Source organism: Arachis hypogaea, chromosome 13 (assembly GCF_003086295.3).
Source record: "Arachis hypogaea cultivar Tifrunner chromosome 13, arahy.Tifrunner.gnm2.J5K5, whole genome shotgun sequence".
NCBI classification, from domain to species: domain Eukaryota; kingdom Viridiplantae; phylum Streptophyta; class Magnoliopsida; order Fabales; family Fabaceae; genus Arachis; species Arachis hypogaea.
In genome coordinates, this window is record NC_092048.1 from 139,429,240 (window position 1) to 139,451,582 (window position 22,343).

The following is a 22,343-nucleotide window of genomic DNA, read 5'->3' on the forward strand; positions in this document are numbered from 1 at the left end:
ATAATAAATTAAATCTTGATTTATTAGACTAACAAATACTATAAACAACCGAAATAAATAATTAAATATAGCTAATAGACTGGCACACGCGGCTCTAATAATTGTCTCGTGCCGTTTTAGAAAGGTCTAATTAATTAAGACGTTTTTTTTCAACTAACGAAAAATTTATATATAATTTATGGTGAAAACTTAGGTGAAGTCGACTTCACGTGAAGTTGATATCTGAGAGTTGTTAGATGATTTGACTAATTTGACTTCATCTAACAGCTTTCACGTATCAACTTCACGTGAAGTCGACTTCACCTGAGTTCACCATAATTTATTTTTTCAACTAAATAAATGTCTCGTGCAAGTGTTTTGAGACTCGTGAGATCTTGCAAAGGCAATGTTTTTTATCACACGAGAGGGTAAAGGCCCAACTAAAACAAAATAAGGAAACCACATTAGCAACAATGGTCGTCTAGTCTGTGGAGTGATATGGAGCCCAATTTTGAATAAGCAAACGCAGATGAAATGAATTCACTCCCTGACCAATAAAAAAAAAAAGAAAAAAAAGAATTCACTCAAAAGTCAAAGATCTAGGTGAGAAGAATCATGAGGCAGCCACACATTACTAACTAGCTATCAATTGCAACACTATCATGTACTCTTGGTCTTGGCAAATACATTTGTTTCAACTAGTGCAAGCTGCTAGTGCTTCCTATACTGGATTCCTGCTAAGAGTGTGAATGCATGATGCAATCTTATTGAGTAGGGTCGTAGTGATAATTTTACATTGATGATTAACTAACTAACTAACAAACATCACATGCCATTGATCCTCTCAATAACAGTTATAACACCCTGACCACCAAGCTTACCATCACCATTAGCAACCATACTCTGAAAAATCTGCTTACAGATGGCAGCACCAGGAAGCACAACACAAGATTCATCATCACCACCTTCAACAACATCCACACCCATTCCCAAATCCTTAACCTGATACTCAGCATAACCACCTGGCCTGAAATCTCTCCCAATCATCCTCCCAGCGAAAAGCTCCATCGCCTTCGACCCCGCCGCACCTTCCCTAACCGCCTCAACGAACTTCTCCAGATCCAGCCCCACGCGCTTCGCGAACACCAAACCCTCACTTATCCCAACCAGGTTCCCTCCTATCGTGATCTGGTTCGCGATCTTGCAGCTCTGTCCGCACCCCGCGCCTCCCATGTACGTTGCTTTTCCCATCACCGAGAACAACGGTTGCAGCCATTCCACCACGTCGCGATCTCCGGCCGCGAAGATCGCCAGTTTTCCGTCCCTGGCGCCGATGTCGCCACCGGAGACCGGCGCGTCGACGGACCAGGACGAGCGTTGTCGTGCGGCGGAGAAGATCTGGCGGGCGAGGTCCGGGTGGGAGCTGGTGGTGTCGACGGTGACGGAGTTAGGGTTTAGGGAAGAGATGATGGAGTGAGGGCCGTCGAGGTAGAGGGAGCGGACGTCGGAGGGGTGGCCGACCATGGTGAAGAGAATGTTGGAGGATTGGGAGAGGGCGGAGATGGAAGGGGAGAGGGTTGCGCCCTTTGATTGGAGAGAGAGGGAGTTTGGGTTGGATGGGTTGCGTGCGTAGAAAGAGAGGTTGTAGCCGGCTGAGATGAGGCGGGAGGCCATAGCGGCGCCCATAACTCCGATTCCGATGAATCCAATTCTGGTCTTGGATGGATCGATGGGCATCGGGTACGGCGTTCCCATTTTCTTTGGTGCCGAATGAAGATGCTCCTCACAGTGGAGTGCGCACCGGCCACTGTGGAGTGTTTTGGATGCTCTTCTAATTTCGCACTTGTTAACCAGAAACGTTAGAAGGACGTTAAAATTATTGTTTTTTACTTATTAATTAGTTATTAATATTTAAAAATATGAACCAAAGTATATTATTAAATTAAAAAATTAAACTAATAATTATAATAAATTATAATAAAATTTTAATATTTTTTTGTTAATTATTGGTGAGTATATATATTGTTTGGTAAAGTGAGTATGTGTATATTATGAAGGGGAGAAGCCGAAAACACTGGTGATAAGAGCTTTCTAATTTTCTTATTAGAGAAATGGACTTGGGAGAGTTTTTGTTTGTTGTGAAATTGAAGGCTTTTTTTTGGGTCTGATTAAGGGAGTGGACTTTAAAGTTGGGTTAAGGTTCGTATTTTGGTCTGTCCAAAAATTGGTTCATAGTTTGAGCCCTACGGGCTATATTTTAGGGTTCGTCCATTTTGGCAGTAATTGGTGTTTTTTTATATAAAAAAATGCAATATTAAAAAAAAATCCAGATTTAATGATGAGGGATTTGAATCCTCTAAATTTTAAATTTTTACTTTAGAAGATAAAATGTGGTTTTCTATTCTTGAATGGTTTCTCTTAGGGGTGGCAAAATGGGTCGAGCCCGCCGGACCGATCCACTAAACCCGCTAAAAAAGGCGGGTCGGACTAGAATTTAGAACCCGCCAAATTATAAAAACCCGCCAAACCCGCACCGCCAAATTGGCGGGTTTTGGCAGGGCGGGGCGGGCCGGTCCGCCGGGTCGAAACTTTTTATTTTTCTTTTTTTTATTAAATAAAAGTGTAGTTACTATTATAAAATTAATAATTATAGAATTTTTAAACACTTTTTTTTTTATTTTTTTTATTCTTCTTTTAGTTATTAACTTTATTTATTTTATTTTACAGTTTCGTATATATGCTCAAATTATGTGACTTATTTTTTAAAATAAAGATGATTTTATTGACAAATATTATTTTGAACAATTTTATTGAAGTTAAAAATTAAAAAAATAGTAAAAAAATTATATTATAATTTGACTATTGTTTATTTTTTAATTATCATTTTTTAATTATTATTTTTTAGTTAATTAATGAATTTTATTTTTTTAAAAAAAAAGAGTCAAGCGGGCTAGCCCGCCAACCCGCCAATCCGTCATAAAGCGGGGCGGGCTAGCATTTTGAACTCATTTTAGTTGGCCGGGCGGGTCGGTCCGCCCTGTTTATGAGGCGGGCCTAGGTAGGGCGGGCGGGTCGGCCGCTCCTAGTTCTCTCTCATATTTATTCTTGATTCCACTTATAAAATAAATAGTAAGAGATTACACTTTACTTTTTAAAATGAAATTCAAATTTTAGAAGATCCAAATCCAACTATGAGTGACAGTGTTATGGCCAGGTAAGCTGTAGCTCACAATTCCAATTCTATGCGTTGCCAGCGAATCATATGGTAAAATATCTGCTTTTTATATTCTTTGTTCTTGGACTGCATTAGCTTGAGGAATATGATCTATCATCTATGATCTATCAATTATAGAGAAAGTTGTCAAGATGTGATTCAATCAGCCTGGCGGCTTCGCTTGAAATGACTATTTATAAATTATAACTTCCACAATTCTCTTTTTAAAGAAAAAACTCAAAATATCTTTCTATTTCCACATTGGTTGTTTGTATTTTTGTATTAGATTAATACGTTGAAAATTTTCAAGTTTAAAAGTAAAGTACTGTATATGATGCTACTTTGTTATGGGATTGTTATTAAATTAAACTAAAGATATTGTTTGTTAACTTCGCATCCAATCAAAGTTGCCTATTGTGGAAGAATAAGATGCTTCCTGTGGTTCTTGAAAACGAAAGGCGTGTAATATATAATTGCTTGCTTTCTGATTCAGAAAGCAATGAATTAATAGATTAATTACAGATAATAGAAGGTGTCAAAAAGATCACTCACACACATTTTCTAATGATCTTGGTTTCAACGTGTCTTGTAGCTTGATTTAATATTAATAACTATATTAATTATATATATTATTCAAAGTGCAACATAATTAATGGATATGTTTCCAAGTGTTTGGCTGGTTTTTGTAACAACCCTACCGTCGATAATCTCTCCCTAGGGACAGGTATCTCTCTCCATGCACTTCATTCTCCATAGTATAGGTGAATAATAAAAATATTAAACAATGTAAACAATAGATATATTAAATGTTAATTTTATTAGTGTACGGATAGTTATTTTAATAATAAAATTTAGAAGATTAATTTGGAGGTGTAGTGTGTTTTTTTATTGGTGATTGTTCATATTGTTCAATAAAATCATTGTCCCCCTAACATTCTCCTTCTTATTTCACATACGAAAAATATTATATTTAAAGAGGTCTGCTACACATACAAGTTTTTTTGCCTTACAAATCTTACAAGTTGGCACAAACCCAACAAAATAAACGTATTACACTCCTACATTCAAGAGTAAATAAACGCACGTTATTCAACCACTTCCTGTTTCCAAAGCGCGCTATTCACCATGCATTATGAACGACTCTTCTTCTTCCTCCTCCATGAAAACGAGTTTCTTGCTAAATTTGAAGATAATAGAACTTCAGAAATACACCCAAACGATTACAGAAATGCACCCAAACGATTACAGTGATACACCCAAATGATTACAGAAATACACCCAAAGGATTATAGAAATGCACCTAAAGGATTTAAGAAATACACCCAAAATTCGTTGAAGTACACCTTATGTATAATTCAGAACTCTTTCTCTTTCTCTTTCTCTTTCTCATCTTCTGCTGCTTCTTCTTCTTCAAAAATAATTTCAGAATTTGATGTCAAAAGATAATGGAAATCGAGAATAACAAAAAAAATAGAAAAAAAAATACGTAAATGAAGAATGAGAAAGAGAATGCAAGAAACAAAAGAAAAGAAAAAGAAGAGGAAGAGAAAGAGGAAGAATAATGTGCAGCAAAAAGAATAAGAAGATGCAATAAAAATGTACAATAACGATTCGAAGCGCGTTAATATAAATAACTTATAAAGACTTGTATAAAAAATGCTCGTACGTGGAGAATTATTATATTTTAAAAGATACCTAGTTATCTGTTTACATATATATTATATTTAAAACTTCATGAGATAATTGATATTTGCACTTTTTCATTGTGTTACCTCATAATTGGCGAAATACTAATCACATTTATACAAGTATTTTATACAACTTGACTTTAATTTTTTTTTTGGTGAACTATCTTTTTTTTGGAGCGAGCAACTTGACTTAATTTAATATGTGTAAGTGTAACTACTATCCAAAGCAGCTCTAAATTATTTTTGTACGAATATATTAGTGACACTCATTGAGATCTTTGAAATGATAATATTTAGTATAAAAATAACTTTTAAAACTTATGATACATCCAATCCATTTACAAAACCTTGTAACATAGTATTAAAGTAGTTATATAATATACATAATAGTAATTTCCAAATTGGTATGAATGCATGATAGCTCAACAGTATGAATGGTAGTTTCTCTCTAACGTAATCCAAAATGAATAGCTTGATTTTCATGATGAATTGATGATTGAGACATGCAGCCATACTAGGGCCGGTGATAACAAATGCCAAAATACAGCACGTGAGCACGTGTCATGTTACCACTTACCACCGGAAAAGGGTATCCCATTTGTTTGTTTCCCTCAAAATGGGACCCAAACTCCATAATTATTATTTAAAAAATTTTAAAATTATCAAGGAACCTATATATCTAACTTAAAGTTAAGACATCGTTTTTATTCAATGAGACGTTGATATCAATATCTAATCAAGTATATTAAGGACTAAAATCAGTTATTAAAATTAATTATTAATATAAAATATATATTAAAAATAAATTAAATAATATATATAATTATATATAAATATATTATTATTATTAATTTTAATAATTAATTTTTATAGTCTATAAATAATATTTTTAATATTTATATATCATCTAACAATGTAAGAAAGAGAGAGAGTAGGAATTAGATCAAAATCATGATTTAATAACAATTAAAAAAGAGGATCCAAATCATGATAAATAAATTAAAAAGTCAATAATGTAATTTTTTTATTTTATTATGTTTTAGTACTATGTGTCTTAAAGATATTTTAAAAAATATTATAAAATTATTTTATTAAAATTTATTAAAAAGGTATTTTTTATATTTCTAAATATTAAATATATAAAAGAATTTAAAAGTTATTATTATAATATTAAAATACGTATCTACAGCATGTGATAGTTAAATCTTATTATTCCAGTGCCTTCAACGAAACATAGAAGAGAAACGAGGCTTAGAAAGTTAGAATTCAATAATTATCCAAAACGATGATTCAACTACGTAACTTCTTATTAAAAGAAACTAATGCTATAGATTATATTTTATTTGCATACAGATGTGTTATTGTCATTAATCATACATATGCATATTTTGAATATACAATTCCTTTTAAGCATGTGTTTAGAAATAATTCTTTTGTTCATTATATTTGAATCCATCATTCCACGCACATCTTATTAAGTGATAAGAAAAAACAAGTAAGAAATTAAACAGAACTGGTTACGTGGTTATTATTATGACTATTTCTCTTTTGGAGGTCACTCAAATAAAGACGTTTAAAATATTTTTTTAAAGATATTTTTATATTGTATTTTAATTGATTTCTGTATAATTTATTCGGTGTTCCTCATCACATATTATTAAATTTCTCAAAAGATTTTCTTTCCAAAAATAATAAAAAACATTTAATTTGAACTACAACAAAAAAGTAACAGATTAACTATTAAATTTTTTTAAAAAATTATTTACATAAAAAAATATATCACATTCATCAATATATATATATATATATATATATATATAAAACAAGCTCTTAAAATTTTTATAAATAAAAAAATAATTAATTTTTATTCGTATAATATATAAAATAATTACTATATTATTATTATATTATAGATTAAAATTTATTAATTTAAATTTTATTTTTATTTTTAATATAAGCATTAGAAATAAATAATTTTTTTATAACAAGATGTAATGTAACAAAATATATATAATATTAATTAGTTTTTAAAAAATTCTGAAAATATGGTTTTTTCTAATAAAGTGTTATTAAAAAATTAACATTATAAAAACTAATTTCAACCAATATGATATAATAGGTTATTAAATATATTTAATACAAAACACATTGAATATAAATTTTTATTGAGTTTAAATTTTAAATAATTTTTAATTGAATTTCAAATATTTTTATTTAAAGAGTTAGAATATTTTAACATCATTTTTTCGTATCTTTTTAGTTGAGTCTTTAATTTTTTAAATTATAAACCTTATTTATAATTAAGAGTAATATTTTAACACCACCAATTAGTCACACATATAAAAATACAAGAACAATTCTATTGTCATAATTATAATCTAACTTTATAAGCAATACAATACAATGAAACTATATATAATTAATATAACTAAATTTTATCTACATCTATAGTAACATTTCATAAATAATATAATTAAATTATATTTATGTTTATATTAAAATATGAATAAAAATACAAAAAATTATCAGGATGGTTTTCGTTCATAATTTTTTTTATTATTTTTTATTGTGAAAAGTTTAATTATTTTAATAATTAATTATTTTTTAAAAAGATAATTAAATAACACAAAAAAAGTCTTATTAAGAGTAATTTATTTATATATGATTAAAAAATAATTGAATAATTATATACGGTAAAAAAAATTAATATTAATTAAAAAATAAAATTAAAAATTATGGTTTTTTTATTTTTTCCAAAATTTATTTACAAGTAATTCTATAAATATTTTACGATGAATAAAAATATTAAACTCGTACTAAAATTTATTCTAATAAAATTTATTTTTATTCTACTAAATGTTAAATAAATTATTGAAAAGAATTTTGTTTCCTCCATTAGAGAATAATGATAAATTTCCATACTTCTATTATGTTATGGAAATAATTTGGCCTGTTATTTTTTAATAATAATAATAATAATAATAATAATAATAATAATAATAATAATAATAATAATAAACAAGTATATCGCAATAAAAAAGGAAGCACGTCACCAAATAATTTATCATTCGAATTATATATAAATCAAATCGATAATATGAGGGCTAACACTACAAAAATCGATAACAAGGTTAGGGACTTACAAAACCTTTCTTAAGATCATAGAAAAAAAAACGTTTATATTTGTGTGATATATAAAATAATTATCATATATATATATATATATATATATATATATATATATATATATATATATATATATATATATATATATATATATATATATGAGCAAAAAAAGTCCAATTGTTTTAAAGTAAAATTGTCTTTTAATATTTGATTAAATGTTCTTGTATTTAGTACTTTTTTTTTGCACTTCCTCTTAGTTAAAAATATAATCATTATAATCTTTTAGTTATTATTACTAGGAGTGTTTACAGATGGGATATGGCTGAAATTTCGATCCAATCCGCACTAAACTCATTAGATCAAATTCGATATTAGCACTTTTTATGTTTGGATCAGATATCAAATATATCCATAAAATAAAAAATATTAAAAAAATTTATTTTTATAAAAAAGGTCAATAATTTTTTTTGCTTACTTTTTTAAACATATTTACTTCTATCTGATTAGAGTGTGGATCCGATTCGATCCAATCCAATTACAGATCAGATCACATCCTCAAATTACAGATCAGATACGGATAAATATTGTGGATTAATATGAATATGATCTAATCTATGAACACTCCTAACTACTACTATAGGTTCAGTATTGCAAAAGAATGCTTCTTTTATTATAAATCATTATTAGATCTTAATTACCATTAAAACAACTTAATTGTCAACAAAGAGATAATACTTGTTGGTCTCTGAAATTATGTTCATATTTCAATCCATAGTTGTAAAAATCAAACTGGATCAGCTGGTTCGACCGAAAAACTAGTGAACCAGACTAGAATCGGATCCTGGTCCGGTTTGGTTTACTTCTTAGACCGTTTAAGAAATAAAACCGGTGTGAACCGATAAGAACTGGTGCAAACCGGTCTAACCGAACTGGTCTACTTAAAAAATTTTTTAAAATATCTCCACAAAGTCTCGAACCAAGAACCTTGGAGCAAAAACAACCTTTACTTGCCACTTAGCCATTGTACTTCTAAATATTATATTTGACAAATACTAATTATATAGTATACATAAATATATAATTTAATTTAATTTTTGTTTTTTCTATTTTTAAAATTAATTATATTTTAATTATATACCATTATTAATATAAATATAATTTTCACTAAAAAATTATTAATTTACTTTATCTATTTTATTGCTAGTATTGTGATTAAGGTTATTTGTTTTGATGTTAGTATTAAAATCTACTGATATTATAGTTAGATGATAGGCTTTGTGAATTAATTATTTTTTTATTGTGTCAAAATAAGATACTATTGTAGTATTAAAATTTTATGGTTTTTTTATATTAGTTATTTTTATAAGCTGAGACTTGATTCTTCATAAAATGTTAGTGAAGATATGTATTTCAAATTTTAATTTTAAGTTTTTAACTATTTTATATTTTATATTTACATGAGACCGGTTTTATCGGTCCAACCAGTGATTTATCGGTTGAACCAATAAACCAGTGAATCAGTAACTTGACCGGTTCGATCACTGGTTCGGTTCTAACAACTATATGTTTCAATCTAATTTCAAAAATTTTGATTTACTCAATTTAGTCTCCCAACTTAATAGTTATGACTTATGACTCACATTAGTTCCTAATCTTATTTTTGTCACTGTCTCACAAAATCGTTAACGACATGCTGAGATGGACTAACGACTGCTACATTATACATTCTAGCGACTATTTGATGTGACAATTGAAATTTTTTTACCTTATTTTTTTTAACTAAACACTTAAAACCCTAATATGAGTCACGAATACCTAAGTTAAAAAATCAAACTAAGTAAATTGAAACTTTAAAAATCATATTAAAGCTCGAATATAACTTCAAAATAGAACTTTAACTTATGTAGTGATTAATTTAAATGAGAATCAAATAAATCAAAATTCAACATAATTTTTATTAATGTTTTCAAATTCGAAATTTCTATACAAAAATTAACTAGGATTTTTCTTTAAATTCAAAATTTAATGAAATAATGACTTTAATTATCTTAACCAATGTCCTAATTAATTACTTTTATATCTTAAAAAAATTGTATATGAGAAAAAAAATTAATTTGTCTACTTTAATAAATAGTTATTTTACTAAAATGAAAGAAACTATTTTTTAGAATTTTTTAAGAACTAATTAATATTATATATATTTTGTTACACTACATTTAGTTATAAAAATTTTATTTATTTCTAATACTTATATTAAAAATAAAAAAATTTAAATTAGTGAATCTTAATTTATAATATAATAATAATATAGTAATTATTTTATATATTGTACGAATATAAATTAATTATTTTTTTATTTATAAAAATTTTAAAAGGTTCTTTTTGTGACTAAATTTTAAGAGGTTTGAGCTTTTATATATATATATATATATATATATATTTATGTTAATCTATTTCCTTTTTGTTTTAATCCAAATTAAACATTTTTTATTATTTTTGGAAAGAAAATCTTTTGAGAAATTTAATAATATGTGATGAATAATACCAAATAAATTATACAGAAATAAATTAAAACACAATATGAAAACATCTTTAAAAAAATACGTTTTAGGCGTCTTTATTTGAGTGGCCTCCATGACAAAAATCTATATCCAAATCAGATAAGAATTGAAAGGGTAAAAGTTACTATCATTAAGAAGGATAGAATCACGGTCATATACTACTCTAAAGTCTAATCAAACTATGCATGCATTACCTCATTACTAATCTTAGAAATCAAAGGCACCTCATGAGTTCTTCTTCTTGTTAACCTTCTTCTTGGACTTACTAGAATCTTGGCTCTTACCCGCTTCATGTCCATGGATCATACCATGCAGCTCGAAACCAATGAGGTAGCAAAGATAAGTATCAATGGTGATGAACATTGTCTTCTCATCCGTATACACATTGTAATAACAGCACGAGCTTTCTTCATCATACCAGTTCAGCTTCTCTTCCGGCCTCACCACGTCAAAGTGCTTCCCCAGCACTGTCTTCGCCAACTTGTCAAGATTGTAATGCCACAGATCCACCTTCTCCCCTACCTCCTTCATCCCTTCCACCGCCATCGCCCTAAGGTCCAACGCCTTCTTCAGCTCGATCCCGTAGTGCTTCTCCAGCTTTGCCTTCACCTTTTCGATCTCCATTCCCACCGTGATAACCCTAGTGTTGGCGAAGAAGTCGCAGAGGGGCCTAGGATTTTGCTTCGCTTTGTAAGAGTCGGCTTGTTGGAGAAGAGGGTAGAGGAGGCAGTGAGAGCCAATGCAGAGGGAGATGAAGTCGTAGCCGTGGTCCTTGACGCCGCGCTTGGTGTACTTGGTAAATTGGTGCTCGGCGGTTACGCCCACGATGACCAAGGTGTTTTTGGGAGTGGACTTGAGGAGGTTGGTGAGCCACTTGGAGAGCGTTGGTCGTCGGCATAAACGGTGTAAGGATAATGGCGGGAAGTAAGGTCATAAGTCTCGACTTCGATGATCATGCTGGGTTCAATGCTGATCTCGAGAACCATTGTTGTTAGTGGTTGTAGGATCAAGGACTTGCAACAGTTGTCGGATCGTCTTTTTGGAGTGGCCGGGGTGGTGGAATCTGCAAAGATACTCCGCAGTCTAAAAGGTATAAAGTATGAAGGATGAGTTTGTACCTAAGGCCTGTGGCTCTCCTTTATATAGCTTATGATAGTTATCTTATCTTATCTGGCTTATCCTTACAAAAGAGATAAGATAACTATCATAAGCTATATAAAGGAGATAAGATAAGCTATATCTTATTTGGAGGAAACAAAATTTTTTTCAATAGTTTATTTAACGTTTAGTAGAATAAAAATAAATTTTATTAGAATAAATTTTAGTGCGAGTTTAATATTTTTATTCATCGTAAAATATTTATAGAATTACTTGTAAATAAATTTTGGAAAAAATAAAAAAAACCATAATTTTTAATTTTATTTTTTAATTAATATTAATTTTTTTACCGTATATAATTATTCAATTATTTTTTAATCATATATAAATAAATTACTCTTAATAAGACTTTTTTTGTGTTATTCAAATATCTTTTTAAAAAAATAATTAATTATTAAAATAATTAAACTTTTCACAACAAAAAATAATAAAAAAAATTATGAACGAAAACTATCCTGATAATTTTTTTGTATTTTTATTCATATTTTAATATAAACATAAATATAATTTAATTATATTATTTATGAAATATGACTATAGATGTAGATAAAATTTAGTTATATTAATTATATATAGTTTCATTGTATTGTATTGCTTATAAAGTTAGATTATAATTATGACAATAGAATTGTTCTTGTATTTTTATATGTGTGACTAATTTGTGGTGTTAAAACATTACTCTTAATTATAAATAAGGTTTATAATTTAAAAAAATCAAAGACTCAATTAAAAAGATACGAAAAAATGATGTTAAAATATTCTAACTCTTTAAAATAAAAATATTTTAAATTCAATTAAAAATTATTTAAAATTTAAACTCAATAAAAATTTATATTCAATGTATTTTGTATTAAATATATTTAATAACCTATTATATCATATTGGTTAAAATTAGTTTTTATAATGTTAATTTTTTAATAACACTTTATTAAAAAAAACCATCTTTTCAGAATTTTTTAAAAACTAATTAATATTATATATATTTTGTTACATTACATCTTGTTATAAAAAAATATTTATTTTTAATGCTTATATTAAAAATAAAAATAAAATTTAAATTAGTAAATTTTAATCTATAATATAATAATAATATAGTAATTATTTTATATATTATACGAATAAAAATTAATTATTTTTTATTTATAAAAATTTTAAGAGCTTGTTATATATATATATATATATATATATATATATTTTGATGAATGTGATATATTTTTTTATGTAAATAATCTTTTAAAAAAATCTAATAGTTAATTTATTATCTTTTTTATTATAGTCCAAATTAAATGCTTTTTATTGTTTTTAGAAAAAAATATTTTGAGAAATTTAATAATATGTGATGAGAAACACTAAATAAATTATACAAAAACTAATGCATGCACAAGCCGAAATTTGAACTCCCGACACTTGCTTAAATAGACCAATGAACTAATCACTAAACCAACCCAACTTAGTTAATATAAAAATATCTTTAAAAAATATTTTAAACGTATTTATCTAAGTGCCTCCTTTTTCTTTTTCTGGTCACAATTCAGATTGTGAATTTTCATTCAAAGCTATTGTAAATAACGAATTGAAATAAATAATGGAAAAGGAAAACAGCTAGACAGTGTGGACGTTGGATTTCGGGCATCTATAGAATCAGCCTCTATTTGGCCTTTATCCCTTTCGTGTCAAATGCCCTTTCACATACCCCACAATAAAATTAAAAAAAAAAGTTTAAGATGAGCAATTTTTGTGTTTTGCTATAAAAGTTTAATCATTAAAAAAAAAAATAATTTTTTATTATTAGATCTAATTTTACATTATTAAAAATATTATTAATAATTAATTAATAATTATAAAACACAAAAATTATTAACTCTTTAACACTCTTCAAATAAAAATTAAAAATTTAAATCGATAACTAAAAATAGTTAAATAATAATTTAGTTAAATTTATTAAATTATTTAATAATTTTTAATTATTAATTTTATATAATGATAATTTAATCAAATTTATCCGTTAATATTACAAATATAAAAAATATATAAAATTAATCTCACGTAAAAAAAATAAAAAAATAAACTATTTATAAAATAAAAGACTTATTAATTTGACAATATAAGATTTTAAATCAGAGATAATGTCAAAATTTTCCAGGATAGTCCGAACTATCCAAATAAAAGTCAAGGTTTACCGTTTACTCGATTGGTTTGTATTTATAATTTAATATTTAATATTTATTTATTTCGGTAATTAAGGGGGGAAAAAATGTAAAAGGCGGGCGTGGGGTTTTGAGGTGGTGGAAAAGGTTGGTACCTTAGCTGCAGTTGAAGAATGAAGAGGGAAAGAAAGAAAGAGAAGTCAAGTTCCTTTCAGGTTATAACAATTAACAAACGGTGTCTGTATTTGAAGAGAGTATATAAATGTATAATCAGCACCTGACTCCTCTTACAGTTTTGTATATAAAATGAATATTTGTGTATGGTGGGGTACTTGTCGCCTTTGCAACCAGATAGAGATAGAGACGGTTACAAAAATCATTCATCACTTCTTCTTTCTCACCTGAACCTGCCTCAATCAATCATTTCTCTTTTCGGTAGGGTTTACTTCCTCACACTGATTGGAACTCTTCTTCTTCCTCTTTGCAGTTTGCCTCCTGTTGCAGGATTTCACTGCCTCTTCATTTTCCTCCATTCATTCATCATCCATCTAAGGTTTCTGTTCAATCATTATTCGTATCCTGATTCACCTTTTTTTCTCTGTTTCGTGGTTTCATCGCATCTGGAAGAAACAGTATCATCTATGTGATTTGCGATTCCAGAGAAACTTAATTTCAAGTCTTTGATGTTTGTGCACGTTACTAGCTAGCTTGCTAGCTTCGTTACCTTCCTCTCGTCAAGTGTTTTGAGTTTCAATTTGATCCTGCCGTAACAATCTTCACCTGGATTTGGAGGGATCTGTTTTACGTGTTGGAAGACTCCAGAAACAGTAAGAAACCTTCTAAAGGTTTTACTTCTGTTATTTTGTAGTATAGTATTGGGAATGGCCTTCAATTTATGATTGTTATATTCTATGTATGTTTCAGAGTTCGCCACGGTGCACAGTGTTATAAAGCTTTTGAAGGCAGAGTTGAATTGTTTCCCTATCATATCTGTGAGTTATATTAACCTTTTCGAGGAAATTGGATTTATCCTTATGGATCAGTGAAAGTCTGCAAGTCATGGAAGACGGTGGGAGGTAATACTGGAAGAAAGTCACAGAACTCCTTATATATCTAATCAATCATCCTGTTGTTTTATGTACTATATGATAGTATGATGCTACTGTTTCTTCTTAATTGTAGTTTTGAAGAAAAGTTGTTTTCTAATGGAGATGTCTACGTCGGTAAGATCAAGGGCATACTGCCCCATGGCAATGGAAAATACACATGGTCAGATGGAACCGTATATGAGGGTGACTGGGTAGATGGGAAAATGACTGGGAAAGGACTGATCATATTTCCTTCAGGGGCAAAGTATGAGGGTGAATTCTCTGGGGGTTTCCTTCATGGTTATGGCACATTGACTACATCGAATGCAGGCGTTTATAGAGGTGGCTGGAGAATGAACGCTGAGCATGGAATTGGACGGAAGGAGTATCCCAATTCAGATGTATATGAAGGCTTATGGAGAGAAGGAATTCGTGAAGGCAGCGGGAGGTATTCTTGGAATAATGGAAATATATACGTTGGGAATTGGAAAAATGGAACAATAAATGGCAGAGGGGTTATGAAGTGGCCTAATGGTGATATCTTTGATGGTTCTTGGTTAAATGGACATAGACATGGATCAGGTGTTTATAGATTTGCAGATGGAGAGCTTTATATTGGGACATGGAGTAAGGGCTTGAAGGATGGAAAAGGAACATTCTATCCCACTGGCAGTAAACAACCATCTCTAAAGAAGTGGTGTAGTTCTCTTAACAGTGAAAATAATGGTTTGGTGTTAAATACAGAAAAACATATGGCTCAAAAATCGAAAGTAAAACGTAGCCTTTCTGAAAAGATTTCAAGAAGTAGCAGTTCAAAAAGTTCACATAACCTATCTCATAGGAGTAGGACTTCTTCATTGGATTCAAGTTGGGGTGTTCAAGATCCTGCTGGTGATTGCATATGTCATGATTCCTTAACCAAATCATCCCAGTCCTTTAAAGAAGCTCAATCTGATGCACCTGGTAATAGTACTAAAGTTTATGAGAGGGAATATATGCAAGGGGTGCTGATTATGGAGAGAGTTCGGAGTTATTCGGAAGTATCTCATACGAACAAACAGCAAAATAAGTTTAGTGTGAAGCAAGTAAAGAAGAGCACATGTATAGACATTTTTGGAGGCCGCAGAAGCCATTTTCTGAAGCTTAATTTGCAGCTTGGCATCAGGTAATTACTTGGTCTAAAGTCATCCTATTAACCATTTCTTGATATCATTTTTCTTTCTATTGACTTGTTTAAAAATCATGAGCTGCAGTGTGTACAAAGTGATGTGACTGATCAATTGGATGAGTTCAACACACTAACTAATGACTTAGCACAGTTGACTAAAAAAAAAATGAAAATTAAATTTTATCATCTTACAGATAAAATGGGTGATTCAGCTTAGTATTATCATATTTTGTTTCATGTGAAAATTATTTTGAAAAAGTTTGGCTGAATTATCAGGTACACTGTTGGCAAAATCACACCAGTGCCTGCACGTGATGTTCGTTCATCTGATTTTGGAGAACGAGCTAGGATAAGGATGTACTTCCCTAAGGAGGGTTCACAGTTGACTCCTCCACATTCTTCTATAGACTTCTACTGGAAGGATTATTGCCCCATGGTCTTCAGGTATTCATTTAACTGTGTGCACACCATGCTTAACCAGGTTATATTGTGAGCACCATAAGTCCGCTCCAGTTAACCATATATAGCTTCCCTTTCTGCATCTTATTTTGTTTTATTATTTCTCTGCATAGTTACACAAGAATATATTTCCAGGAATTTGAGAGAGATGTTCAAACTGGATGCTGCAGAGTACATGATGTCTATCTGTGGTGATTGTGGTCTAAGGGACATATCTTCCCCTGGAAAAAGTGGCAGCATCTTCTTTCTTTCTCAAGATGACAGATTTGTGATAAAGACACTGAAAAAATCAGAGCTAAAGGTTTGCGGTCAGTTTATGTGTCGAGTTCATCAATTGTTGTATGAACTTCACTTTTTAATAGTTCTGCAGTTGGAGATATCATCATATTAGATAGCACATAGACTGCAGAGTGATACAATAGAGTGTGACAAATTTGAGGGACAAACTACATGAAATCTAATGCCAAGTGGCTAACTAGGACCCCAATTGAATGGTGATTTTCAGGAGAAATGCATTTATTTTATGATTTTAAGAAACATGCATATTTAGGGAGAAATAATTGATTGCATAAGTTCCTATTTAGGTGGGCCGCTATTTTCTTGTGCACTAATCTGTTGACAATTTTTAAGGCAAGGTTCATGAAGTCCAACATCAGAAGTTCCTTTTATGTTAAAGATAGAGAAGTAGATGATACATTTATGTTATTATCTCTATGGCAATCAATAATGAATTGATTTGTGCATTTAAATGTCCATGGTAATGTACTTTTGGTTCTCTTCTTGTAGGTTCTGCTCAATATGCTTCCTAAATACTATTACCATGTAGGGCATCATGAGAATACTCTTATTACAAAATTTTTTGGGGTACATCGAATAAAACTAAGGGGTGGGAAAAAGGTACACCAAATATCTTTCTCTAGCTCTTTTTTCTTCCTTGTTTGTTAAATGGCAAAGCTATAGAAATTTCCTTATTTTCTCAATTAGGTGCGTTTTGTGGTCATGGGGAATATGTTCTGCACAGAATTGCATATCCACCGTCGTTATGATCTGAAGGGGTCTTCTCATGGAAGATTTACGGAAAAGGATAAAATTAGCAGCCATACAACATTAAAAGATCTTGATCTAAAATACGAATTTCATATGGATAAAAAATTGCGAGAATCACTGTTCAAGTAAGTTCCTACTTTTTGAGAGGTACCTCTGTTGAAGTGAAATGATAAGCAACACATTTTTCTTGAATAATTAAGGAGTACTTGTAAAAAATTTCAAGCTCATATAATGGCCATGAAACCCAAAAGTTAGCTTATAAAGTGAGGGATGCCAAAGCTCATATAAAGGTTATCTAGGTCTTGTTATCTCTAGGTGATATGGGACTCTAACAAGTAGTATCTATTCATATATAGTAAGTTATGATGGATTTACTTTCATATGGATACCTGGCTGTGGCATGTGGTAGCATTGAGTTGTGATTGTGACTAGTAGTGTCAGTGTGTATGAACTATGAACTGAACTATTTATCAGTGGCAACTGCATTCAACCTCTCATTGACTTGGGATTATTAACTTACCTTCTATTTATGACTGGATTTCATTTTTCTGGTGCAGACAAATTTCTCTAGACTGCACTTTCTTGGAGTCTCAACACATAATTGATTATAGCCTTCTGCTAGGATTACATTTCAGAGCTCCAGAGAATCTAAGGGCCTTAGCAGAATATCCTGGATCTTTACAGCAACAGGATAGCTTATCTTCTGGAGAAGGTAATTGTTAAATACACTTTCTATTTCTAATGCCAGTTTTCTAAAATGTGACATAAGAAGTTTCTTTTAGAAATTATTGATTAAATTTTTCTACAGATAGGACAAATGTTTCACTTAATCTATATAGCCAACCATATCCAGGGGGAAAAAGTGTTTTGTTGGTCGCATATCTAGTGAACATATATAACCCCATCTAGTGGAAAAAAGTTTTGCTGGTCATATTTCTAATGAACCTATAACATCTTTTACATCTATAGCTTTTTGATATATTTTATAGCATGTAAATATCGCTCTTAAGAATTAGGTGAGCCTAAGCTCATTAGGCAGGATCCGTCGAACGTTTATAAAGGCAATCTCAGTCATATCCTTAAACAAAGTGAGACTTTGACAGATCTGATGAATCATAAAGTCATGATTTCTGTTTTGAGTTGTTTTACAAATTCGCTACAAGGTTCTTTTTCCTGCTTTTTCTTTTTGAAAAATCCTTTTGCCTTCTATTGAGAGAATTTGGGCCTGCTTTACGTACACTAGATTCAGTCAAGGAAGGGGATGAGTTGATTCTTCCTAAAGGGTTGCTGTTGGTTGCCCATGAACCGGGCTCTGTGAACACTGCACCTGGACCCCACATTAGAGGAAATACGTTGAGGGCATACTCCATTGGGGACAAAGAAGTTGATCTTTTACTTCCTGGTACTGCAAGGTATCTTCTTTGAATTAGTTGTTCTTGTGATCTACACTCTTTTGTTACTTTTCCCATTTCAGCATTCATTAACCCAGAAATTTACCAGTGTTTTCTATAATTTCTTTGGTCATAGAAGCATATAAAAAAAAATCAATTTTATAGTTCAGTTTATATTTATATCTTAACAAGAGATATTTGCAGTTTTGCGTGTAATGGTGTGGATGCCACTAACTTTGTGCCATGTTGCACATACCACATGCCAATTAATTTGTAAATTGATGACAAGGACTAAGCATTAAAAGAATGACCAAAATTAACACAATTTTAGAGGGATTAAAAGCAAAATAACCTATATTTGTAGAGACTAAAAACTTATTTAAACCTTTATATATGCCGTATTCGTGTGTTATTTCAAAAAGTTGATGTGTGTCTCTGTGTTTATGTCCATGTGAATGTCTATGCTTCACTGATACCATATCATTATAGTCAGAATGAAAGCTGAAAATATCCTTTTTTCCGTGAATTCTGTCTCGTCCTCTATATTCAATGTGATGTCAATTACTTTCTTATCAACTCTAAGTAAAAATGTTATTGTTTCTTGTGTTTATGCTTTGTAACTCTGCAACCTGGCTTGATTAATCAGGTTGAGAGTGCAACTAGGAGTAAACATGCCAGCTCAAGCTACGCGCAAGGTTCAGAAGGATAAGGTGGAGGCATCAGAAATTGAGCTTTTTGAGGTCTATGATGTGGTGCTGTACATGGGAGTAATTGATATATTGCAGGAATACAATGCCAGAAAGAAAATTGAGCATAATATTAAGTCGCTACAATTTGACCCCATGACCATATCAGTAGTAGAACCCAAGTTATATGCTGAGCGTTTCATCAATTTCTTGGATAAAAAAGTATTTCCGGAGACTCCCTGATATATATATTGCTTTTTTATTATATCCATGTTTGTAAATTCTTTTGATCTGCGAGTCATATCTTTGTAATTAATTGTACCAAGTCAAGAGCATTTTATTTATTGGATAATCGTTGTTACTTTCTGCATGATATACTTGAATTCTTTTCGTTTTTTTTTTTTTTTTGGGAACTGCAAAATCATATATGATTGAAATTCTGTGATATTTTATAACGAAAACAAGATATTAAGCCGCCTAAAATCCTAAAACTTTGAATAAGATATACCATTGAAATTCTGCAAATATAGCTGAATGTTTCATTATGAATTCTGGTGCAGCTCTAGTTTCCCACTTTTTCTAAACCAGCAATATTAAAGAATGAAAGCATTAAATACAACAATAAAGGTTAAAAGAAGTAAGAACCAGATGAACCTTTCCAATTTCCATGCAGCGGTTGAATTCATTGCATCCTCAATGTACTCTTGGAAGCAATGTCCATTTCTGGTTGTGACATCCTCTCAAGCTCTTCTTCAAAGCATCGAAGCTCATCGATGGCACTTTCCATGACACATTCAAGGTATTCCTCATGATCATCATCTTGTTGCATGGCAGTTGTTACCTTTGCTTCTTTTTCTTCTTGCACTTCTTTATTCTCTTGCTCAATAAGTTCCACACCTGCCCATGCCCTGTATGATTCGATCTCAAATAGCCTCATGAGGTCTTCACTTGTGGAGGGATCAGAGCTCCTTTCTTGTAATGCTTGGTTTGAGAGGAAGGTGAACTGGGAAATGAGGGCTTCCATTTTTCTTCCTATGGTGAGGTAAGTCTGAATTGAATAAGCAATTCTAAGATTGGTTTAGTGCTTGAATTCACAGGGTAAGGAATCCTATCTTATATCATATCATATATATCATTATAAAGTATGGGTATTTTTACTTTTTATAATGTCGAGAATTCGCGAGAGAGTCACATGGTTCCAAATGCATATTGGACCAAGTCTTATGAGTAATAGCTCTAATGGGACAGCAAAATTAGTAAGATAGAATGATTAAATCTAATTATTAGCTCACACTTTATTCAGTTAGATGTTGAAGAAAAGGGTTAGATAAAGGAGAAAATTGACATTGAAATCCAGCTTTTTTTTGTCACCTTTCTTGGGTTTATACGTTCATAAATATTTTATACTTATCCTTAATAGAACATAGAATCAATTTAACTAAAACTTATACTAAATTTAAATTATATGGTTTTCTTATATGATAGTCGATATACCTCATTATTTTATGTGATAGAATTGAGCCGTTGGAGCTCTTTTGTTAACTTGCTCTCATTTGGTAATTATCACCTTTATGCATGGTGCAGATTAAAAGTATTATTTTTTCCCCTTATCAAACTCATTAGCGAAATCTTTGTCACTGTCTAATAGAAAGTTTAGGGTGGGACCATAGGTTTGAAATTTTAATGTTGTTACGTTATTCTGAAATGCAAAGAATGGATGGATGCGGACATTTTGAATGTTAAGTGTAAGAATGCTTCCAAAAACAAAATCACATGTGGGACACTCGAATACATGTGTAGATTATGACAGCCCTAACGTGCACTTGTTTTTGTCAGGGACCCGGGCCAAAATTGGCCCAGACCCAAAGCAGAAGATCCGAGCCCGACCCGAATTTCAAACCTGCAATTCCATCTTCATCTTGCGCGAGACCAAAAACGACGCCCTTCATTGCGACGGCTTCCCTTTGCAAACACGACTAGATGACCGGAAGAGCTCTAGCGAGGTGGACGGCAGCATCTTCGAACTCGAATCTCTTGAATCAATGGACACAGTGTTTGGCAGATAACGTAAACCACTACAAAGTGTAGCAGTTTACCTTGGGACATGTGTGAGAAAGAATTGTTACATTTCTATAGCGGTTTCTGAACAAACTGAACAATGAAAAAATTACGGCACTTCTACAGCTGTTTTTTCATAAATGGCCAACATAGGAAACCGTGTTGAGTCTATAACGGTTTCTTCACATGAGAAATGTCTATAAATACTAAGTATGGTGTAGCAGTAGATAGTCATTTTTCACAAATTCACAAATGGATAGTAAGGACAGTTTTTTAATTCTAGTTCATTACTCTGAAAAAATTCAAAAATGCAAAAGACACATCGTTAAGTTTACTGATAGTGAGTGTTTTTATTCGATCATCAAATACGTTATCAAAGTTAAAAACGAGTATATTGCAAAAAAACGGGAGTGTATAGGACAAAATGGGTGAAAAAGTTATTTTACAAGATTCCTATGTGTTAACTGGTGTGAAGTATGAAATATTTGTATAGGGTCGGACAAAGATATGCAGGTTTTGTTTCATTGTCGATGTAATTTTCCGGAAGTGAAAATATACGAGTTGTATGTCAAG

General features: G+C 30.7%; 2 protein-coding genes across 21 annotated transcripts; one reads left to right on the forward strand and one right to left on the reverse strand.

The window, feature by feature from the left end:
- Positions 1 to 804: 804 nt before the first annotated feature.
- Positions 805 to 1,716, reverse strand: LOC112792132 (probable 3-hydroxyisobutyrate dehydrogenase-like 2, mitochondrial). Its single transcript, XM_025835231.3, has one exon. It carries the CDS (start codon positions 1,714 to 1,716, stop codon positions 805 to 807), a length of 912 nt encoding a protein of 303 aa, XP_025691016.2.
- Positions 1,717 to 13,846: 12,130 nt separating this feature from the next.
- On the forward strand, positions 13,847 to 22,104 carry LOC112792133 (phosphatidylinositol 4-phosphate 5-kinase 7). 20 transcript variants are annotated; one of them, XR_011870061.1, is made up of 15 exons: positions 13,847 to 14,088; positions 14,361 to 14,426; positions 14,577 to 14,700; positions 14,798 to 14,949; positions 15,056 to 16,126; positions 16,406 to 16,573; positions 16,724 to 16,889; positions 17,375 to 17,485; positions 17,573 to 17,760; positions 18,193 to 18,347; positions 18,879 to 19,047; positions 19,673 to 19,934; positions 20,386 to 20,511; positions 20,644 to 20,754; positions 21,549 to 21,978. XR_011870061.1 is itself a non-coding variant. In XM_072212821.1 (12 exons), exons 4-12 carry the CDS (start codon positions 14,933 to 14,935, stop codon positions 19,953 to 19,955), a joined length of 2,328 nt encoding a protein of 775 aa, XP_072068922.1. In that variant the 5' UTR covers positions 13,847 to 14,088; positions 14,361 to 14,426; positions 14,577 to 14,700; positions 14,798 to 14,932; the 3' UTR covers positions 19,956 to 20,085. The 20 variants fall into 20 exon arrangements, 7 of the variants coding, with proteins under 7 accessions (XP_072068922.1, XP_072068918.1, XP_072068919.1 ...); XR_011870058.1 differs by lacking the exon at positions 13,847 to 14,088 and adding an exon at positions 14,168 to 14,239 and having other exon boundaries at positions 14,534 to 14,700; XR_011870059.1 differs by lacking the exon at positions 13,847 to 14,088 and adding an exon at positions 14,168 to 14,239.
- Positions 22,105 to 22,343: the final 239 nt, after the last annotated feature.

Excerpts from the sequence above, each read along its gene's own strand:
- LOC112792133 (XM_072212821.1), top strand. Across the intron at positions 16,127-16,405 it reads AATTTGCAGCTTGGCATCAG|GTACACTGTTGGCAAAATCA; the intron begins GTAATTACTTGG and ends CTGAATTATCAG. Across the intron at positions 17,761-18,192 it reads TTGCGAGAATCACTGTTCAA|ACAAATTTCTCTAGACTGCA; the intron begins GTAAGTTCCTAC and ends TTTCTGGTGCAG.
- LOC112792132 (XM_025835231.3), bottom strand. The coding sequence starts at position 1,716 with ATGCCCATCGATCCATCCAAGACCAGAATTGGATTCATCGGAATCGGA.